This window comes from Botryllus schlosseri, chromosome 14, assembly GCF_051294905.1.
Source record: "Botryllus schlosseri isolate E-star chromosome 14, Bs_hap1, whole genome shotgun sequence".
NCBI lineage: Eukaryota > Metazoa > Chordata > Ascidiacea > Stolidobranchia > Styelidae > Botryllus > Botryllus schlosseri.
In genome coordinates, this window is record NC_137249.1 from 15,640,444 (window position 1) to 15,657,384 (window position 16,941).

The window sequence follows — 16,941 nt, forward strand, 5'->3', positions numbered from 1 at the left end:
CATTAATCATTAATTTATAACATCATATTTGATCCATTGTACCCAGTCATTGTTGAGTTTTTGTGACTTTAACCTTTAAAATAATCCCGTCTCATCAATAACGTTCCATAAAGCGTACTACATCAACGCCAAGGGCACTCATTATCATACCATTTCACCTATTTCGCCACACTTGGTTGGCAAATATGCAGTGCTCATTAATGCAATTGCTCTATAAGAAATTACATACCATTTCTTCGTCTTGACTTGGCGGCTCAACACTATTCTGGTCATCCACAAGTTCTTCTACTTTCTCATCACACGCGCTGAGTTTGTCACTAACAACAGCGCAGTCGCGTGGTTCCGACGGCTCGGTAACTTCCTACAAAAACACGACACAAGATTCTAAACTGTTGGTCGTCGGAATGAAATTACACAAATTCTCATGCCATAAATGTTAATCAGTCAAGTTAAATCGGGAAGAGCTAATCCGAGCAAACAAGCAATACATACAGCACATCATATCGCATGTTAATTTGCTTCCAGTAATTGTACAAGTACGAAAAATAGATAATAGTTGCATGGAAGCGAAAAATTCCAAATACTTGAATCTTGCCACAGCTACATTCAATCAAGTGAAATCTTCAATTAAACCGTTTATCCGTTTATTTTATTCGCGTGGTGGCAGCCGAAATCAATTAAGATTTGGTTGTACCGTTAATTCGATTTTGAGTGTATTACACACCATATCGGTTTTGTCGGCGCCGTCTGCCAAAGTTTCCGGCTCTGGAGAGCTTGTTGTGGTCAACCGCATTGGTCCGTCCTGTTCAACCAAAGTCCAGTACTTTTTGTGCTGAAACATACAGTAGCCTAAGTTGACCATGTGCGCTGGTATTTTTGGCGAAACCACAAAAAATGCAGTTTTTACCAGCGCTGTGGTGTCGGAGTTTATGAGTCACAGAAAGTTGGGTAAGCACATAGGCTACTGGATGGAGTCGAACTTAGCTAAAATGTTCCGACTCTGACTACTTTCAAATAGAACTAAATGTTCTCAGATGTGGCTAAGACGTGCCATTGCAGTTATATTTCACATTTCACAAACCAAATTTCTTTCCTCAGGCACAAATTCCTTCAAATTCGAAAATGTAGGATTATTCACTTGGGAATAACAATAACCAAAAATGCAATAAACCTATAATTCTCTGACTATATTTACAGGAATGTAATGACATGAGTCGGAGTTCTGTGAAGAAAATATTAGAAGCCGAAGTGTTTAAAGTTCCATAGTCGGGGTTGGTAAGTTGAAATATTTGAAGGCCCTGGCAAAGTGAGCTAACTCTACATCTACTACCCTGGTTTATTAGGAAAGTTAAAGACGGAAAGTATTTTACTGGCATACCTCGGACCCGGACGATTTGATGACTCTCAATTTCAGTTTCTTGATCAATTTCCTCGACGACGCGTCCCCCTCGTCGCTAAGCGAGTCACCGGGGTTAGAGTCGTTGCTGCAGGTGCGTTTCAGTCCACGTTTCGGATTAGAAGGAGCATCGTCGTCTAGAATATGCAATTTGAAAATTGATGAGACTGTTATGGCTGATATTTAGTCGCGAAATGCAGTAGATCAGAGGTGGTGAGTTTATTTGGTAATCGAATGTAAAATAATAAGTGAAATAATGCATCCAGGAAGTATAGCGAGTGACAAAATAGCAAGTGTCATAATAGCGACGCATTCAAAAGTGAGAGTGTTGAAATTAGGATTTAGTTTATGGATCAGTTTAGCTTGCCTTACTGTTAGGAGTTTGGTTAGGGTTGGTAGTGAGGATAGAACTAAAATTTAGGCTTATGGTTGACACTGTGGTTTTTAACATTAATAACATGCAAAACCCTTACGCTAATCTACAAGCTTTCGCAGCACCTCAAAATACATTACACACATAATACATTACTAAATAGTACTTCATTAGAAGGTTCAAGTGGGCACTCAGAGAGGTCAATGGAGGTCATAAAATTTATTAGGAGGACCTAATTTGACCAAGCCCCTATTTAGATTAGCAATACAGAAGCAGATTACTTGCTTTATCACATCCCCCATATTTGCAACAAATTAAAAATCCGAAAAATAAATTACCATTCGACAACACATTTTCCTCGCCCGGGTGAGCCTGGGTGTGCCTTCGATTCACGAGCTTCCCAGTGAACTGAAAGCCTTCGAATATTTCTGATTTTGGGGTCAAATTTTCATTCGTTCCACTTGAAGTCGGGTTGCACTTGACAAGATCTGAAAATACAGTCGAGATCAATACAACACATATACCGCTGTGCACGCTGCACTGATTTAGTATTGTCGCATCAAAGTACACAGACAAGTTACCATACCCATAGGTATAGATTCGGGCGCTATTTCAGGCTTCTGATCGTCGGCAGAAGTATTCCGTAAATTCTCGGCGACGTGTGACTGAAAAAGAATCAGGAAAAAAGGTAAATTATATTTGGCATCTTGAAATATCAAATGTTTGATCATATCGCTACTGCATGAGCTCGTGTATGGACTCGGAACATAATTTCCTTATCGATTATTGGTTAACGACAAAGGACTTCTGAGAAAGGCTACTATTGGTAATTGGAATGCAACTGCTGCTTGATGGCTTGCAATGTTTTGACACAGAATTCACCTATCGAGTCAGAAGTAGACTACTACAAAATCTTGTCACATGCACAACGTCAATAGAACATGTTACAGTATAATCTCTATTATTTCTGGTATTGAATATGTACTTTTTACCGAAGTGCCACAAGCACTTTAACAGACAATCATTCAAAAAACCCAATCACTTATGTAATTTAACGCTGAGCTGGTAGCAGTATTTTTCACCGAACAGCGCGAACACTGTCCCGAAATCTATCGAAATGTGGAAAGCGATATATACCTCGACGCTGGTGTCGCCATCTTGAACCTTTGTCACGTTAGATTCGCTTACGTCGTGGTTGGACTCCAAACCAGGAGTCATGGTCAATTTTTCTCTGTCGCTAATCTCTTCATGTGACGGCTCTGGTTCTGCAAAATACGCAATAAGCAAGTCATCATCAGAAAGGATCTCTGCGTGCGATACCTACTTTGTTTTTGCGACACAATTCAAGAGATTCATGGAGGTACAGAACTTCAATATACATAAGTATATTGATATTGAAATGAACCTGAATATTTTTGGCCCTGACGGATGCCAGCAGAAAACATTCGGGTTCAATCCAATGGGAATATGCTTTTCAATCATTACGGTTCAGTCACGATATTCCTACCTCGTTTGACAGTTTCTTTTGGATGTTCGCTGTGTTCCAAATCGCCACGTTTTGGATAAGACGATCGCATGGACGATGCTGCAACAGTGGGAAACAACATAAGTATAGATACAGCAATCTCCATTGCGCATGAAAAGCAATGAAACGTTTGAAAACAGTATTGTGGTATAGGTGCCGTTTTTTAACTGAAGGAGCCTGATATCAAATTGAAACAGGAGCAAAGCACAACAAATGTAACTAACGTACATTGCAAAGTAAATGTAGAAAAGAAGGAAGTACGTCAAAAATATCTACAGATGTTATGAATAAGGACAATTTAGTTTATAAGAGTAGTTTCAATAGTGATATGTCGTGGACCTCTTGTTAAGACCCCCTGCACTAGTAGCGCACTGGATACCGCTATAATAATAACAAATTTATCAGCACTCACTCAGATTTAGCATCTCAAACATCCCTGATCCGGCATCCACTTTTTGCGTCATCGCTTGATTCCTAACCCCGACATCGGCCGTTCCTGGGATGAACCGCGGCACCCTAGGTTTAATTGACCCGGGGGCCATCGCAAAATGCTTGTCACGACCCCTTGACCTGTCGCTGCTAATCTTTTTGATATAAGACGAGATGCTCTGGCTGGTTTTGTAAGCGGCCGAATTCCTGTCGAAAGCCTCGCTTTTGGCGCGCTTGACACAATCGTTGGCAGGTTCGTTATGCAGGGACTGCTGCGCCTTTTTAATGCATCTATTCATCATATCTCTATCATCGAATATGTCCCATCTGTCAAACGGTGATGGCCCTTGAGATTTTTTCATTGCGAGTCTCTGTATCGAAGACGGTATCGGTCTGGGGTCATCTTTCCACGTTGACTTCTGAATCATGTCCGCTGACCAATCGGCTTTTGGCAGAATCGGCCTTAAATTACCCGAACTGGGACTCGATTGGTCAAAATGAGCGAAACGCGGGTCTCTGCGTTGGTCCGGATGCCAGTTATGATTGGGCCGGCGAGCGGGATAGGATGGTAAACTGTCCCGGGCGTGTGTATATCTCGGTGTCGCCATCGCATGCTGACTATAATGTGAGCCGTGCGAAAAATGTTTGTGCTGCATCTGACCTGGCATGATTTTATCAGTCATGTACGGTCTTGGGTCGTCTTGCGTGGGAGGAGGGAGGTACGCGTTTGTCGGTGTGTACCCACGTCGACCCATTAGCGACCCACCTCGCGGCATAGGGTACGGATGGTCCCAGTAAGATCGGAAACTTTGCTGCATCCTGCCCTTACTGTCAATCACAACCGGACCACGTGGGACAGGCGGTTTAAAATCGACGCAATGGAATTTATAAGGCTTGCCAGGTTTGGACGACGTAGGCCGGCCGTGTATTATATCTCTTCGGTGGTCTATTGCTGCATGGGATGGCTGGCAGGCGTCCCGGTCTATGTATTTTTGTCGACCGGCCCACGGGGGAATTTCTTCAGGAAAAGGCCGAGAGTAAGGCTCGGGGTAACGTCGGTCTGAAAACACGGCTGCGTTTTTGCGTGGTTCCACTTTAACGCGAGGGGGGTTTTGCACTGGGGGTCGTGGACCTTGGTTATCCACATGGGGCTTTGACTTGGTGACACTGTCCCGGGTCTTCTGGCTGAAATCCAGCACCCCGTCGTCTCTCACGACGTAGCCCGGGGTGTCTCGTTTGCACTGGACGCGGAGATCAAGGGGGGCGTCGTTTTCGCCCCAATTCTTATCGGACGGGACATCGGTTGCATTCTCGTTTTTGGGCTCCGGGGAGAACCCCGGGTCACGCCGCGAAAAATATGCAGCAGCCGGTAGATGCTCATTGGACCGTTCGATCGTAAAGTGTTTCATGTTGTATTTGAGCTTTCGGTTGGCTGAATTTGAGTCCCGCACCGGGACAGTCCGGTCTAATATCGCGTTTTGTGGCACGTCACATCTTCTTGAGCTGTAACACTGCGACAAGAAAGTCTCAATTCGCGAGGTGTCCTGGCGCTTTTCGGGCGCGCCGGATTGACGACGGTCGCCAGACCCGGGCCTGGCATGGTAAGGCGCAGACCGCTGTGATAAATTGGCAAATTGGTTCATTTTGACTGATGTCTCTCTCATATTATCTTCAGTACGACACGACGAGCTTAAACGCCCGTATCTCTCCCGGTTTGCGAATACTCCGTACTCCGTTTTCCTTTGCTCCACGTTAGACCGCGGACGCGTCCCGGTAGCCAGTACTTTCCGGTATATCCCACCTACCGTCCCAGGCTCTTTTTCAGGTCGTGATCCCACTTTTCGGATGTGTTGCTTGTAGTTATCGGGTATCATGCTTTTGTGTTTTGGAATTTCACGTGGGGTGTCGTCTTCTTTCACGGGGACGTGCTGTACGCTGCTGGGTTTTCGTTTGTTCCGTTTTGGGGACGTGGAATTGTTAGGCGAGGTCGTGTCGGCGAAAATTTGATTGCCAAACTCTTCTAGTTGTGAAATCGGTTCTTTTTCGGGGGTTACCAGTAACGGAGAGTCCATATTTTCTGGCGAAACTGACTTTTCAGCACTGTGAACACAATACAAATGTGGCGTTAATGTTTTGAGAATAATTTGTGCCGGAAAATGACATCGACAAGTAAATTGACATGACAGCTGCAACGCAATAGTGGCAGTATGTAGGATGATTGAAAGACTGCTCTAAGTCGTTTTGATATTTTGATCTTTGCATGGTATCACCATAGTGTCCTATATGGTGTCGACACAGGCAAATCTCACGCCTCAGTGAAATTGTATCACGTCACAATTTCCATTTGGCTACAGGCAATTTGACAGTCATTTTTGACCAGCTTGCCGAGCATTAAATTTGGTAAAACAGGTATCAATCGAAAGCTGACTCTGCACTGATTACGAAAATATAAATCTTATTCCGCTCGTGGCCCTGGAACTTTCACAATCAGCCTCGAATTTTTCTTTGTTATAGAGATTGGCATTGGGACGCAACAATGCTGTCTGGCAAAACGAGAGAGTAGCTCAAGAGAAAAAGAGCCAGACAGCATTGTTGCATCCCAATGCCAATCTCCATATTAAGAATGAAAAATGCCAGGAGTTTAGATAGCTGGTGGACGAGCGCCCTCTCTAGTTATTCAACACAAAGGCGTTACAACAACACAAACTAATTTACTTATCTCACAAATCTTGATCTAATCTCCCACGTTGGTCATACAACACAATGCAAGCACAAGCAACTCTTCACTGTTTGAATAAACAGTAGAAAAGAAAACTAGATGTACATGCTGGGTCTACATCATAATCTGCACTCAATGTTTTGCAAAGGCTAGGAAAGTAATGTGAGCAGCAAAGGAAGCAGGGTACTTCATGAACATGATGAATAGGCTATATCTGTCTAGCTGAGAAAAACTAATTTCCTCTGATATTATTACTAGGAAGTACACTTCAATTTCAATGGACTACTGCCAGGAGCTGCTGCTCAGGGAAACAAGTTAATATACAGCAGTGGTTTCCAACCTGGGGGGCGTGCCCCTCTTGTGGGGGCGTGAAAGCATCTGAGAGGGGCGCGAAGAAACGGTCAACTGAAAAAAAATTACCTCCGCGATTTACCTCCAATTCACGCGTGTTTGTCTATATATAGACCGAATTTCATATTCTTTAATTCTCTCATCAACAGTTATAACCTTCCATGCCATCAAACAATCGGTTGAGGTTGCTAGCATCCCGGTTGGATTTTGTGATATGACGATAAGGAGGGCGGGAAATTTTTCACTATCATAAAGGGGACGTGTCTAAAAAAAGGTTGGGAACCACTGATCTACAGTATCAGTAGATGATATTTCATTCAAAGAATAACAAAATGCTAGTGAATGCTAGAAAAGAATGTGCATAATTACAATGTACTACAGCTGTGTATACGCTGTGTGTCTCATACAGATTGATCAGTAAATATCTTACTTTATTTTGCTCGCAAGTCTCTGAACAATACTACTCAATTTCGAATGTTTTCCAGGTTTGATCTCCTTCTTGACTGGCGTTGCAGTTGAAGTTGAACAAATTTCGTCTTTTACAGACTCCTGGCCTTCAGTTGAGTCATTTGCCTTCAATGGTCCATCTTCACCCATTGAAATAGACATAAAAAGCAAGGTATAAACCTGAACATAATGTTTCTGTATGGTATACAACAGTGATATTAAAGATGGTGGTGTTATCTTCTCCACCAACTGCTATTTCCAGGTGTTGTTGATTCTGGATTAGCTAGCTAAACCAGGCCCTAAATACTGAGAGGAGGTCACAAATAACTACTTCAACTACAATTCACATGGGCAGCAAGTTTGCAGTAATTCAGATTGGAATACCTGACTAACATTCCTGGATCAGTTTGTGAGTAAGGTTCTGAAATTTCAAATCTAGCTTCATGATAATATTTATCTACATAATAACACAAAACGGCAAATTGCAGGCCTCCTCAATAGGGCTCTTCAAAAATGACTTTTTCTCTCAAATCGTACTGGCTACTTGATAAAATTGTTACGTTACCTAATTTAAGCCTACACACAAAATTTGGTTCAATTCCAGCCAGTAACCGCTTTGCTACAGGAGAAGTAAATTTCTATTTATTATATAAAAATAAATAATGAAAAATTTGAAAATTTTCTGTTCACCCCATGAAAGTGTTAGGCTGTCTATAGAAACAATGCTGACCAAATTTGGTTCAATTCCAACCAGTGGAAGCGGAGTTATTGCCGTCGAAAAATTTTGATTTGAATAAAATAGTATTTACGGTGAGCACAATAAACAAAGAATCGGACACCGTAAATACTATTTTATTCAAATCCAAATTTTTCGACGGCAACAACTCCGCTTCCACCGGTTGGAATTGAACCAAATTTGGTCAGCATCGTTTCTATAGACAGCCTAACACTTTCATGGGGTGAACAGAAAATTTTCAAAATTTTTATTATTCATTTTTATATGATAAATAGAAACTTTCTTCTCCTGTAGCAAAGCGGTTACTGGCTGGAATTGAACCAAATTTTGTGTGTAGGCTTAAATTAGGTAACCTAACAATTTTATCAAGTAGCCAGTACGATTTGAGAAAAAAAGTCATTTTTGAAGAGCCCTACTCCTCAAAAGAGATGCATTAGTGAATCAATTCCACGTGATAACAACATAGAGACTGAAGAAACAATGGTTTTCTATTACATGAGTTGAAAGTTTTCAAACTTAAATATATTGGATTGCATGCTAAGTGTTTTTGTATTGTAGGCATTAGCTTTATTGCTAACATATATATTGGAAGATAACCATAATCTCTACTCAGAGCACCCATAAATAATTGAATTAACCCAGTTCTCTAGGTAGTCTTCTATGGGTGTATCTTTGTTTTGATGTCTCAATCATTCATTTGGAGTGATATGAGTGAATCCCTGCAGCTATTATGAACACTTCAACAGGTCCTTTGTACATCTTATATATTCCCAGTGAATTGAATTGATGTTATCAAGTTTAAACTGACTGACAGGCGACCTGTTTATATGTTAATCAGTCTGAGCTATATAGCCAAGTGGTTGTGGCGAATTTACTAATAAAACAATGAGAATTCATGTCAGTACAAACACTCACTAATTTCTGCCTGGCTAAATTTGAGAAGTAGGAAACAAGTACTTTTGTTCCAAATACAGCTTACTCAGTGATCAGCCCACTGCTCACATCACTGCAAACACTCAACTAAACTCAAATTTCATGATTGTTGGTCTTAGAACCATTGACTACTAATAACACAGAGAGAAAACTCTGTTTATAACTATATTTTAGGAATTCCTAAACTAATTTCATGAGTTCCACTCAATTTTGACAGGACCAACATCCTTCCCCATCACAAATTGTCAGGAGAGCAAACAAAAAACATATGTCAAAAGATACTTGATTAATTAGATCAACACACACACCTGGACTTACAGCAATATAATAAATCATGTACATTGACTCTTGAAGGTGGCATGCACAATTGAATTCATTGAGTGGGGAAATACAGAAACATATATAGCATAAGTATTACATTAAAATAAAGTATGCAAGAAATGTGTCAAGCATGCTAAAGTCGTAATCTGGTCAAGAGCATTTTAACTCAAAACTGCTGACAACCATGCTTTCTTGAATATGGAGCCTTACCTTCATCCTTATTATCCGAGTTGTCATTTCCTGCTAGTAAAGTCGGTATATTCCCCTTTTCACCATTGCTTTTATCTTCTTTATTGACATTAGACGCACCGTCATCCATCATTTTATACTTCTCCACAACCATGCTCACTGGCTCAGCACTTTGATAGATCTAGAGGCAAGTTTGATTCTAATCAAAACCAACACACACATGCACTTTCTGCGCAGTAAATAGTCAAGTCAATCCTGTTCTGTGCAATAGTAAGGAATTGCTTATACATACACGAATCAATGGTCAGAGAAGCCCTATCATTACATCACCCCATTAATAGTGAGTAACCTGTCTTCTTACAGATAAAGGTAAGGAGTAAAGCATCACAATTCATACTGTACATAAAAATTTCCAGTCTGGTATCTTATGCCAATAAAAAGAAGCCACATATTTCTATGAACCAGTATACACCACAGTAAAAGTAATACTGACATTCACAGTCACGCTGGTCTACTATATGAACCACTCATTACTACTACAGACATAATAGCATTACAAAAATACATTGCTATGAGTCATGGAGATTTCTTCATAATATCCTATTCTGAGATTAACTCATTTGACCCTAATCTGCAAAATCATACAAACCCTAGAGAGTCTACCACTGTATACATGTTTATATTGACCTACATTAGCATTACTACCATGACACCTCATTATACTTTCAGACATTTATCACATACCTTTCAAGCAAGTCACATATACTGAAGTAATAATGGAAAGAGACATGAAATCTCATAAGCTCATTGTTTTATAAAGGCGTGCACCATCATTTAAATACACTTGAGCGAGTATTGGTAATAGGAGACAAAAAGTAATAAGACACTGACCTGGTTCCTTTCATGCTTCAACTTATAATGCCTTCTCAAGTTAATGTTGCTTGTGAACATTTTCGAGCATTCTGGGCATCTGTGCATCTTTTCCATCTTGCCGTCCTCTCCCATGATCTGACTGGGCGGGAGGTCTCGAAGATTGGTATTTTTAGCAGGGGAGTTCCCGTTTTTGTTTCCATTCGAGGATGTGTCCTTACCACAGTAGTTGGATCTGCATTGATTGAACATGGAGAAAAGAACAGTCACTCAGGTCTCTCAGAACTGCTAATTGGTCGGAGCAGTCATTTTAAAAGCGCAATATGTAGGCAGGCAACTTTGGAAATTAGTTTGGCAAGTCGTGCTCCAAGCTGACTTTAAAAGATAACAGCCCATCACAGAGTGCTGCAGAGGTCACAGTTACCATTCTTATGGTTATGACATAGGAGCAGAGGTGGTCAATGGTCTAAAATAAAGCACCTCTTTGTGAGTACTCAAGTACGTTTTGCGTGCTTGCACTATCTGCTATAGTGGTTCCACCTAAAAGTTTTTGGACTTTACGTAAAACTAGACCTAGAATGGTTACTTTTTACTTACTTGGAAATCGCTACTAACACTTATACTTGAATATTTATTGGTGACATTACTTCTACTTCTACATGAGTAGATGACTACTTTGACCACCTCTGCATAGAGGTCATATTAGAGTTGAGATATGATATTCTTTTTCGCCTGCACCATCGAGACGCTTCAACGATGGAGATGTGATGCGACCGTAAGGTCACCTAGTCTGCACCCCCGTTTTTTCTCCTCCATGCTATCCGTGGATGCTGAGCGCCTAGCAGGATAGCTGCGGATACTAGTTTTCGAGTCTTTGGTCTGACCTGGCCGGGGATCGAACCCACAACCTACCGATCGAGAAGCGAGACGCATCACCATTACACCATCTCGCTTGGCTATTACACTTCAGCTGCGTGAAACCTGCCTTTAGAAGCACCATCTTTCATTCGTTAAATTGCAGTTACACAGTCTGGCAACATGAAAAGTTCTGACTGTCCTTGGTAAGACGCGATCATGGTAATGTAAAATATGACACAATTAGTCTCTCTATCCCAGAGACGGCAAATCGATCCATACCTTTTCTAATTCAGGAAGCAATACTGCCATTGATTTGTTTGGTAATTTTTCATCCCTTAAAAGCATTGCGCACTGCGATACCATGACAAGACATGATAACCTCGAAATGAGTTTGAGAAGTCTATTAATCAAACATGGACTGAATTTTGCTACTGACGAGTATCAATCGAAAAGGTTTTAGCGAATAATGAAGTTATTTTTCGTGGACTTGAATATGGAATAGCCTTAAAATGATGCACGTTAATTTCTAAAAGTGTGCGCTGGGCAAGAAAATATGACCAGAATCAGTGATAATCCTGCAGTATGATGTAACAGTAATTTGGTCGGAGCATGATAGCAAAGACCGGGGATTGCATGAATGGAAAAATGCATGAGATACATACGCAGACACTCCTTCTCCCATCAGAGTACCGCTGATGTGCTGATCAAGCTTTAAATACGCAGCAAAATCGATATTCTCTTGAAATTCATTGCTCTTGTCGGTTTCAAACACTTTTCCACTGCCATCGGCTCTACCGTTTTTGGTATGTTTGCCTTCATTCTGTATCATAATATAATAATCACAATATTAGGAATACCTATTTCGCATTCGGCATTGATAACATACCGTAAACCCAGACTTTTGCGCCTTCGTCTTTGTGACTTTCATTTTGTGCATAGATCTTAAATGCTTGACCATGTCGGTACGTTGTATGAAACCCTTATTACATATCTGAAAGTGATCGTTTTCATAGCCTCAGATGCGCACGCACATTCGAAGACAGTTCTCGGCAAATTATACTGCCAAGACAGGAGAGGAAACCGGATGTACTAGTATTGCCTACTGATAATATAGGAAACGTGCAATCACTCGCCAATTTGACTTACTTTACATGTATGAGGTCGATCGCCCGTATGCGTACGCTCGTGCCTGCGTGCATTTGTGGAAGTGGGAAAGGTTTTGTTGCAATATCCACATTGATAAGGGCGTTCTCCCGAATGCGTGCGCTTATGCCTTTCGAGTTCATGTCTTGTAGAGTAAGGCCTTCGACAGATATCGCACTTGAATAAACTGACTGGGCGGCGCGGCTCCGTGGTGTGATTTTCCTGTTTGAAAGGACAAGTGTTTTGGAATAGTTGCCAATAAAAGCCGTGACCTTTCCATCTTCCAGAGACCAAAGAAGGAAATCTATTCATGGTGTTATCCGGGAAATGAACATAGATTCTATATGTGTGGACAAAGCACTAAATAATTTTGTGTGATAAGACCTAAATTATTCTGATGAAATTGCAAAGATGAATAAGTAGGGCCAACAGAATAAAGGTAATACCAGTGACATGCGGCCAGGGGAGGCAAGTGAGGCAGCACCTCACCTGTCGTCAGGATGAGTAAGAGTAAATTGAGAAACCTTCAATGAATATAACGCCAATAATTATGGGTATTTTCTATCGATATTCATGAATGACTAATTCTAAAACATTTTTACACCAAAAATCAGGGAATTCGGATATTTGTTGTTTAAATATATAGCGCGAAAGGAGGTGTGAGGCGCAGACGGACCTGTGTGTGAATGGTGCTATTGTCATAGATAAGAAACAAGTCGTCAACTGAATCAGCTACAATTTTGGGTTTATATATTTGTGAACCGGACTCTAAAGCAGGGACGGGCAACATACGGCCCGTGGGCCGGATGCGACCAGAGATGGGATTTTGCGCGGCCCACAGACAGTTGCCGGTCGTACATGATAATGTGGCCCGCGGCAGTAGTCTGCCGCAATTCTCCACTATACTTGCATATTACGTCAAATTATAGTCACTGTGGGTTATTCTTTCTTTTTCCGGACAAAAATAGTAGTGAATATGTTAGTTACTATTTAGTTCTTTGTTTTCTTTGTGTCCGGCATGCAACCAGATTACAAAGAGCCTGTTCGCAGCTTTCATCGACTGCAGATGTCTCATTGAATTCAACAGCTACCGAAATACATTACGTTAATAAATTCATTGGGAACTGTTTTGGTCTCCATGCTTCAAACTTAAAGTTAACACTAAATACGAATAATCCTTGTGAGGGTGGATTAATACGAGTTTAATGTATCGATTCAGGAGCCCGGCCCGTCAAGTACTTCATTTTCCTATATCCGGCCCGCCAACTGGAGAAGTTGCCCACCCCTGCTCTAAAGGAATCAGTGCCTCACCAGCCATGAAACGCACCGTACGTCACTGGGTAATACTATATTATAAGGGACTTAGTTCTGTTTTGAGAGATTTTTAAATCTTGCTGTACTGGTTCAGCATCTGCTCAACTGGTGAGTGTTTCAGTGCAACAATATTGCCATTGTATAAATGCTGCTCAATTCATCCAAATTATGTGTGTTCATAAAATCTATGATGAAAATAATTACTGATGTGTGTATCAACTGAAAGATTCAAAAATATGGATGAATATATTTTGTATGAAACAACAGAAGTTCAACTTTTCCAACACAATGCAGCCAATGTATTATATGGATAGACAATCTTGGCCATACTGAATGGTTCAATATTTGCAAAGCTTTGTAATTCTTTTTTTTCAGACTTCCTTGGTCATTGAAAACGGGGCGTCGGTCTGTAATTTTGTGGAGGTTTGCACAGCCGCGGCCATCTTATCAGATTATGTTTCTAGCTCCATTCATTGCGCATTTAACTATCTTTCCGGAGTCAATTGCAACGGTGCTGTGTAGGACATTCAAGGCTAGTGGACACACAATATCTGTAGGAATTTAAACACATATACCGTACCACCACTTGATTATTTTACACGAATGCTTACGCTAGAACTTCCGAGAAATATGCAAATACTAAAACTGTATGCATGTGATGTGAGTCATCAATATTTCAACAGTGTTGGGCTACCGCGCCTCTACGCTAGGCAGTTTTCACTGAAATAGTAGTACAAATTAATTTGAACGTCACATTATCTCTATCATAAATTGGACATGAGTGAATTACCAGTTTCTGAATCCGGGAGTCAAAAACTAAAAACTGCTTAGAATTTGAAAAATCGTCAAATTGATATTATGCAAATTCCATCACAATTTATGTTTCCATCCAGCACAATTTCAAACTAAGCGAGTGAAAATTCTCACTATTCACCACAAAAGCGTAAGAGTATAAGGTCTCGCGTTCAAAATGTATGAAAACGGCGGATTATTTACCAGGCAATGGACGTGCAATTCATTCTTATGCTTAAAATAGATAAGGCTTCTTGAACACATTTTGCACGCATAGAGGTGTTTGTCTTGATCATCCCCATAGATATCAGCAGGCTCCTGTGATTCACCTGAAAATAACATTGGGTTATCAGAGGAAATCACAATGCAATATACAACAGCATATCATTCTCCTACTGATGAAAACTCACTTGATCTGTGATATTTTACTTACAACTCATTCGTTCGTTAATACTTCATCACTTCAAAACTGGTGTAAACGAATTGTTGCCTATTGGAGCCATATTGCATTTCCTCTACATGCTCCAACTCAAGGTTGTATCAATGCTACTTTTTCAAGCCAAATATTAATTAGTTTCAGGTTAGTGACTTCTGCATAGTTGCATCACATCATATCCATCTCCACATGATGCAAATATGAATGAAATTGCCATATGTACCACAACAAAGACAGAGTGCACGGCTTCCTGATTCAGAAGTGATAAAACAATAGCACGTTTCCAGTGTTGGAACAAAACATCAGTGGATGCCATTATCAGGGGTATGCGAAAAATGTAGTCTTGTACTCTTGTCTTTAGTCAATAGTTACACCCAGATGTACAAATTACGTTTCTTTGTCAATATGCATACCAATGAAGACTAAATCACACAGAATTAAAACTCGCATTAACGTGCGATTCAAATAAGCAAACGTACCAGCTTCGGTACTGGTTTCCGCATTCGCTGTCGCACTTTCCGTCCTGGGAGGAACATACTTGGGGTTTATATGCCTCCGCGTGTAATGGCGTCGAAGACTGAAGGATCGCGGAAACGTCATCAAGCATATGTCACACCTGAAAAAAAGTAATCATCACCGTTACCCTATTTGATACATTTGAGATTTTTTACAGTCGCAAGCAATTAGTGGCAAAGTATTTGTACTTGAAGGGAGCAATGGTGGAGCAGCCAGATAAACAAGTATATTTGATGAATTCAGGTGGCATTTCAGGCGTAATGGTGACGTGACATCCACTGCCATCTATGCAGCCGACATTGTTTAATTGTAGCCAGTAGCGCTAGCGTCGAAGGTTTATCGAGGCTCCTCCTCACCTGTGCCGCTCGTTCTTATGGTGTAGAAAATGCCCAGAAAGGATCCAATGAATGATGTATACAAGGAATCGAACAAAAAGGACAAGCAAGAGCAGGGCCCTAACAGCAGTTTGAAAGTCCATAAAACAAAGATGGTCTGGGGACCCCCATAGGGTGATCAAAACAACTTCTGGAGGATTTCGATCTCCAGACACCCTTCTGTGTGAAAATTTTGGAGGTTAATAAATGAATTTTGTCAAAAAGTAATGGTATCCACGCAGAGTACTAACTATTTTCTATGTTCTCTCAGCCCACATAATCAGGTGACTTTAAAAAATGTAGGGAACATACAGGGTTGTAACCAAGTCTCAAGGTTCCGAGTCACAAGTCAATCTCACTTTTATAGTTTTGACTCGAGTCGAATCATTTTCAATTCACCAACTTTGACTCGGGTCCGAGTCCAAGTTAGTATGTTCCAGACATGGGGTGATTACTTCACGAATGTAATCGATTGCGATTACGATTACTTGTGAATCACGCGATTACGATTACGATTACGATTACAGCAAAATCAGGAAGTAGTCGATTACGATTACGATTACATTTCAAAAGTAATCACGATTACTCACGATTACATTTGTTTTGCTTCTTATAACTAATATATTGGAAGAGATATTGGAGATATTGGAAGACAATATGAGACTTTCGATGAAAATAAGGTCTAATGATATAACAACTTTCGTTATAAATCATACGTCATTTGCTTGTTACGTCATAATGCACCCATTGCGCAACTCTATTCAGGATTATTCGTCGCACCCAACGATTTGCATTCTTGCCAGGTCCGTAACTGCCACACCACAAACTCCCCAATAGAACCGGTAGCGAGCTCTCAGGGGACTCAAAAGTATTTCGTAAATCAAAATAAATTATTATAAAGTACTTTCAAGGGAGTTAATTAACTTGAAAATTTTCTTCGAGCTTGATTTTGAAATACATACCTCTCCCCTCAAGAAAAAAAAGCATGCATCATTTATAGGAATATACATTTCGGTGGCAGTCATTACCCCGCCACGACACACCAAAAGACGTATGCAATTTTGGCCAACATGCAACTCCACAAAGTGTGCAGCCAAAGAATGACCATGGCCAAAACTTTGGGTATGTGTCCAAACTGTCCATTGTCAGTAGCCGCGCTCTGTGGGCGTAATGAATAGTGCGGTCCCTCCAATCTGAGCCCCAACAATGCAAATGCTAG

At 40.8% G+C, this 16,941-nt stretch overlaps 1 protein-coding gene across 2 annotated transcripts in view; it reads right to left on the minus strand.

Annotated features, from left to right (window-relative positions):
* LOC145455825 (uncharacterized) overlaps positions 1–16,941 on the minus strand; it is a 38,186-nt gene that overhangs the window by 2,854 nt on the left and 18,391 nt on the right. For both annotated transcript variants that reach the window (XM_080333841.1, XM_080333840.1), the window contains exons 8-23: positions 15,312–15,448; positions 14,601–14,725; positions 12,294–12,512; positions 12,034–12,138; positions 11,810–11,967; positions 10,311–10,524; positions 9,441–9,600; positions 7,224–7,380; positions 3,707–5,823; positions 3,277–3,354; positions 2,907–3,034; positions 2,356–2,434; positions 2,108–2,257; positions 1,379–1,533; positions 725–832; positions 230–361 (exon numbers count right to left, since the gene is read on the minus strand). In XM_080333841.1, the coding sequence (XP_080189967.1) occupies positions 230–361; positions 725–832; positions 1,379–1,533; positions 2,108–2,257; positions 2,356–2,434; positions 2,907–3,034; positions 3,277–3,354; positions 3,707–5,823; positions 7,224–7,380; positions 9,441–9,600; positions 10,311–10,524; positions 11,810–11,967; positions 12,034–12,138; positions 12,294–12,512; positions 14,601–14,725; positions 15,312–15,448 (4,222 nt within the window). The remainder of the gene's footprint in view (positions 1–229; positions 362–724; positions 833–1,378; positions 1,534–2,107; positions 2,258–2,355; positions 2,435–2,906; positions 3,035–3,276; positions 3,355–3,706; positions 5,824–7,223; positions 7,381–9,440; positions 9,601–10,310; positions 10,525–11,809; positions 11,968–12,033; positions 12,139–12,293; positions 12,513–14,600; positions 14,726–15,311; positions 15,449–16,941) is intronic.